We start from the raw sequence: 5,000 nt of genomic DNA on the forward strand, positions 1-5,000 counted from the left end.
AAATTACCCCCGCCAAGGAGGCTATGTTTTGGGTAGCGTTGGTTAGTTTGTTTGTTCGTTGGTTAGCAGGATGATTCAAAGAGTTATGGACAGATTTTTATTGAAAATTTTACCGCAGGTGTGTTCATTAGCATTGCGAGATAGGAACAACTTTTTGGCGCTTGATTTATCTTATCAAATTGCCTTGGCGGAGGTATGCGCTCTCTGAGTGTTTCTAGATTTAACTAAGATTGCGTCACGGCCATTCCTGGGTTGGCCGTGAACATTTAAATTTACCTCAATCATTTTCATTCTGTATTCTCAGTTTGAAGGACTTTCCTTAAGAGAAGTAATTACTTTTTCTTTCTTATTCAATTTGCTAGTATCTCCAAATTCACTGGTATCGCAGCTTACGGCAGCCTCAACTGTTTTCTTCCATGATTGCTAGTCACCAATTACGATGGGGAATGTGTCGTTCGCACTATCGCGGATGTTGGTTTTCAACACCCTGTCAAAAGGGACTGCATTACTCTGTAGGCGACAGGATTCACCCACACCATCAGATTAGTCACACGGAAAGTCATTTGAATTATATCAACGCATATTTTAATGTTTTCTAAGACTATCGCCACAATTTGGCCGATCTGAAGACCTATGAAATAACAAATTATTAGCTGAATTCAGAGCGATATATATATTTTTTTATGATAAATTCCTGAACGTGTACGTGACTTACTTTCTATTTCTTCAGACTGCACTCGAGAACAAAATTGCATTGCTCAAAGGGGCGCTTGCAAGCAAACTTGCGCACCAGATGAAAGAGTGCTTAACAACGGATGTTCAGGCTCCGGTTGCACATGTTGCATTCCACCTCCTGCAACCTGCTCTGCTACACCCACATGCCCGGGACAGTGTGTGGACTCCAGGCAGTGTGAGATCGTTATACCAGGTTCAGCCTGTGGAGAAAACTGTGTCTGTTGCCTCGGTGAGTCACACACACAGTCGTAGATATATATATACATATATATATATATATATATATATATATATATATATATATATATATATATATATATATATATATATACATGACATATCCATTGCATTCTGAAACACTGGTATCGCTAATAAATCCTCTGTGAAACTGCGTTGAAATCTGTTTGAAATGGTCGTTTACATGAACTGCCAGAGGGATGCCCAAAGATGCATGTGCAACAGCTGCGTGACTTGACTGATAGTTAGGCACTGACACACTGTATATGTATATATGTGTATATAAATATGTGTGTGTATGAATATATATGTATGTGTCTATATTTATGTATGTATATATACATATATATACGTATATATACACATGTCTGTGTATATGTGCACACACACATATATATGTATAAATATATATATATATATATATATATATATATATATATATATATATATATATATTATATGCATATATTTATATATTCATATATGTATATTATATATATACATATTATATTATCGTATATACATATATATATATTTATATATGTATGTATACATATGTGTGCATATGTGTTTGTATATATGTGCATGCATGTGTGTATATATATAGACAGATAAATAGATATAAATATGAGTGTTTACCTGCGTGTAATAATTATATGTACATGTTTGTATGTAAAGACTTATTTTTTGTAACTACAGAGTGCACTCCACAAGCCAATTGCAATGCTCAAAATGGCACTTGCAAGCTGACTTGCGCACCAGGTGAAAGAGTGATTAACAACGGATGTGCAGGCTCCGGCTGTACATGTTGCGCTCCACCTCCTGCAACCTGCTCAGCTACACCCACATGCCAGGGACAGTGTGTGAAATCAGGGCAGTGTGAGATCGTTATACCGGGTTCAGCCTGTGATGGAGACAATTGCGTCTGTTGCCAGGGTGAGTCACACACACAGCCAAAATTTATAAGACATCTGTAATACTTTCCAAAACTAATACCGCTTCCCAAACTGCAACTTGTGCTGTCGCTGAGACGTCGTCGAAATGCTCGGGCAGAGGTCGTTTACTTCAAATCGCAGACATGAGCCCAACGATTCCGATATTATCGGACACTCACATGCGACAGTCATGTGGCTCGATGTATGTATGTATGTGTGTGTGTATATATATATATATATATATATATATATATATATATATATATATATATATATATATATATATACATATATATAAATATATTTATATATATATATATATATATATATATATATATATATGTATACATATATATGTATGTGTACATATATATATATATATATATATATATATATATATAAACATATATATATATATATTTAAAAATCCAGCAACCTTCGGCCCTGAGGAGTGCCGGATTTTCGAAGATGCCGGATTTTTTATGGTAACGTATGCTGCATATTTTTAACAGAAAAGAACAACGCTTACAGACCTTTGACAAGAAAACATTGAACACAAAAGGAAAAACATGTGTCAAATGTTTCACAAATGTGTTTCGTTAATGGTTTTCACAGACAAACCGCTATCGTTTTTTTAGCCTTTTTCTGCATTCAATAACACAACATTTACGGCTTCCACAACCGCTTTTCTTTGCTGAATCCATCATGGGCTCTACAGCAGCAAGGAAATTATAAAATGAGAAGAAATGAGCAGGACTGCCTGTTAGCACATGCAAACAAGACCCAACGGCTAATTCTGGAGCACAGCGTCATCAAAACGCCAATACGGTAAATTTGAAAATGCACTGCGAAATCAATGCCGGAAATTTGAAGGAAACGGATTATCGATTGCCGGATTTTTTAATGTCAACCCGTATATATCACTATATCGCTGTAACTCGGGACTGCTTACGCGTAATTACTTTGAAATTGCTGTGCTGCATTTAGGCCCCAGCACTCAAATTAACTTGAACGATCGAGGCGAGAGGTTGCCCCACTATATTCGTAAGTGTGTTTTATTGTGTTTATTCTTACACCACGTTGTATATGGCTTTGGTATAATAGATGCATACAATGCTCACTCCTTCACGTCATACTTAGTTGCAATTCTTAGACAAAACTATATTTAGACGCTGTTTTAAACGGCATGTTAATTTTCAGATTTGAACAGGTCAACTTGCTGCAAAAAATATTCAGAGTACAGACTAAAGGCCGTGTCACCACAGAAACCACGGACACAGTGTGATACTCCCCTTAAAAGGACTGACGAGAAAATCATTTAAGCTGGTGGATGTGCCCCTTGCCAGCCCTCAGATTTCGTTGTTCCTGATACTAACATGCTAAACATACGCAGGTAGACTTTCATGAATACCGAACAGATGCACAATATTCTGAAACCTGATGCTTTTTCTACAGCTGCTATTCAGAGCGAGTACATTTTCGGCATTTACCCTTCTGCTTCGTTAAGTAATTATTTGAAGAACTTCCTTGAAATCGGAGGTAACTTCCAGAACCATAATTAACCGCAATTTTCAGCACTACCAAGCCGAGTCAGACCGCTGAGTGACCCTCATCCATGTCATCGTCACCCACATATCAAGCTGTAGACTTCCAGGAACTAAGGAGGATTGGACAAAGTTACAAAAAGACCAAAAAAATATAATAATGATTAAATAATAATGTTCCACATCACAGTTTCATGATGATAATGTTGAAATTGTGTGTGTGCTTGATCAATAAATATTTATTTTTGCTTGATATTCAATTCCTTTTTGTCATAAACTAAAATCTGAAATTCCCTTCGATATCCATCCTGCCTACCGAGTCAACTGTGTGTGCATATATATATATATATATATATATATATATATATATATATATATATATATATATATATATATTGAGACAATGGTATATATATATATATATATATATATATATATATATATATATATATATTGAGGCAATGGTATATATATATATGTGTGTGTGTGTGTGTGTGTGTGTGTGTGTGTGTGTGTGTGTGTGTGTGTGTGTGTGTGTGTGTGTGTGTGTGTGGCAGAGGCCACAATCACCTCGCCACCGGCGCTGCCTCTCTTTGCGTAATTACCTCACATCACTCGGCATAATTGCCCTTACGCCGAGTCAGCCGGCAGGCAAACATGGCGAGACCCCTGTAAGCGCAAGACAGTGGCTGGCGCTGGGTGTCGTCACGGAGACGAACTTGGCCGTATCCAGTCCTGGCGGGGTGTAGAACGGGTGATGCGAGTTTCGGGTTGGTCTGCTGGGAGCGATTTCCGGGCCACCCGGCGGAGGTCCTCTCGCTGCGTGTCGCTCGGGCCGATGAAGGGTTGGTCATGCAGTCATTTGCAGTGAGGTAGAGCTGGGCGTCGGGGGCGGTTGACTGCGCTGTTCAGTGTTGTGGCTGTGTTGCATATTGGCCACCTTCCCTGTTGTTGTGGATGTCTTCGAGGCTTCCATCTACATCCGTTGAGGCAATGGTAGGCCGCGTTGCTGAACCGCTTGTGGTACGAGCAGATACCGTCTGCGGCAAGGTAACGGGCGAAGGGCCTCCAGTTCGTGTTGGTCCTTTGGGCAGCTGCTGCGTTGATTGGGGTTGTGGCCACGTTATTTAGCGGCCAACTTCCGTGTTTTTTTGGATGTCCCTGAGGTCTCCACGTGCATCCATCCAGACAATTATAGTCTGCGCTGCCGAACCTCTTGTGGTAGGAGCAGATGCCGTCTGCAGCAAGGAATGGGGTGAAGGGCTTCGGGTTGTTGACTCCTCGGGGAGTTGCTGCATAGATGTCGGTACTGGCAGGTGCTGTTGACTGCGGGCGGGCTTGTCGATGGGCTTCCATCAGTGCATTGGTTCTGGTGAGGAGGATATCCATGGCCGGCTCGTCCGAATCGTGGAGCTTCTCCCTGATATTGCCGGGGAGAGAGCGGAGCCAAATTTCTTTTTTAAGATCCACTTTGTGGAACTTACTTTGTTCGTCTTTGGTGGGGAGGCGGCATAGGGTGTTGATTTCTTGCCAGACTTGTTTAGGAGCC

The 5,000-nt window shown here is 40.0% G+C and overlaps 1 protein-coding gene across 1 annotated transcript in view; it reads left to right on the plus strand.

Annotated features, from left to right (window-relative positions):
• LOC113807153 (balbiani ring protein 3) overlaps positions 1–5,000 on the plus strand; it is a 98,567-nt gene that overhangs the window by 67,917 nt on the left and 25,650 nt on the right. The window contains exons 27-28 of the mRNA XM_070143366.1: positions 731–964; positions 1,672–1,908. Of these exons, the coding sequence (XP_069999467.1) occupies positions 731–964; positions 1,672–1,908 (471 nt within the window). The remainder of the gene's footprint in view (positions 1–730; positions 965–1,671; positions 1,909–5,000) is intronic.

Source organism: Penaeus vannamei, chromosome 30, assembly GCF_042767895.1.
Source record: "Penaeus vannamei isolate JL-2024 chromosome 30, ASM4276789v1, whole genome shotgun sequence".
In the NCBI taxonomy this organism is placed as follows: domain Eukaryota; kingdom Metazoa; phylum Arthropoda; class Malacostraca; order Decapoda; family Penaeidae; genus Penaeus; species Penaeus vannamei.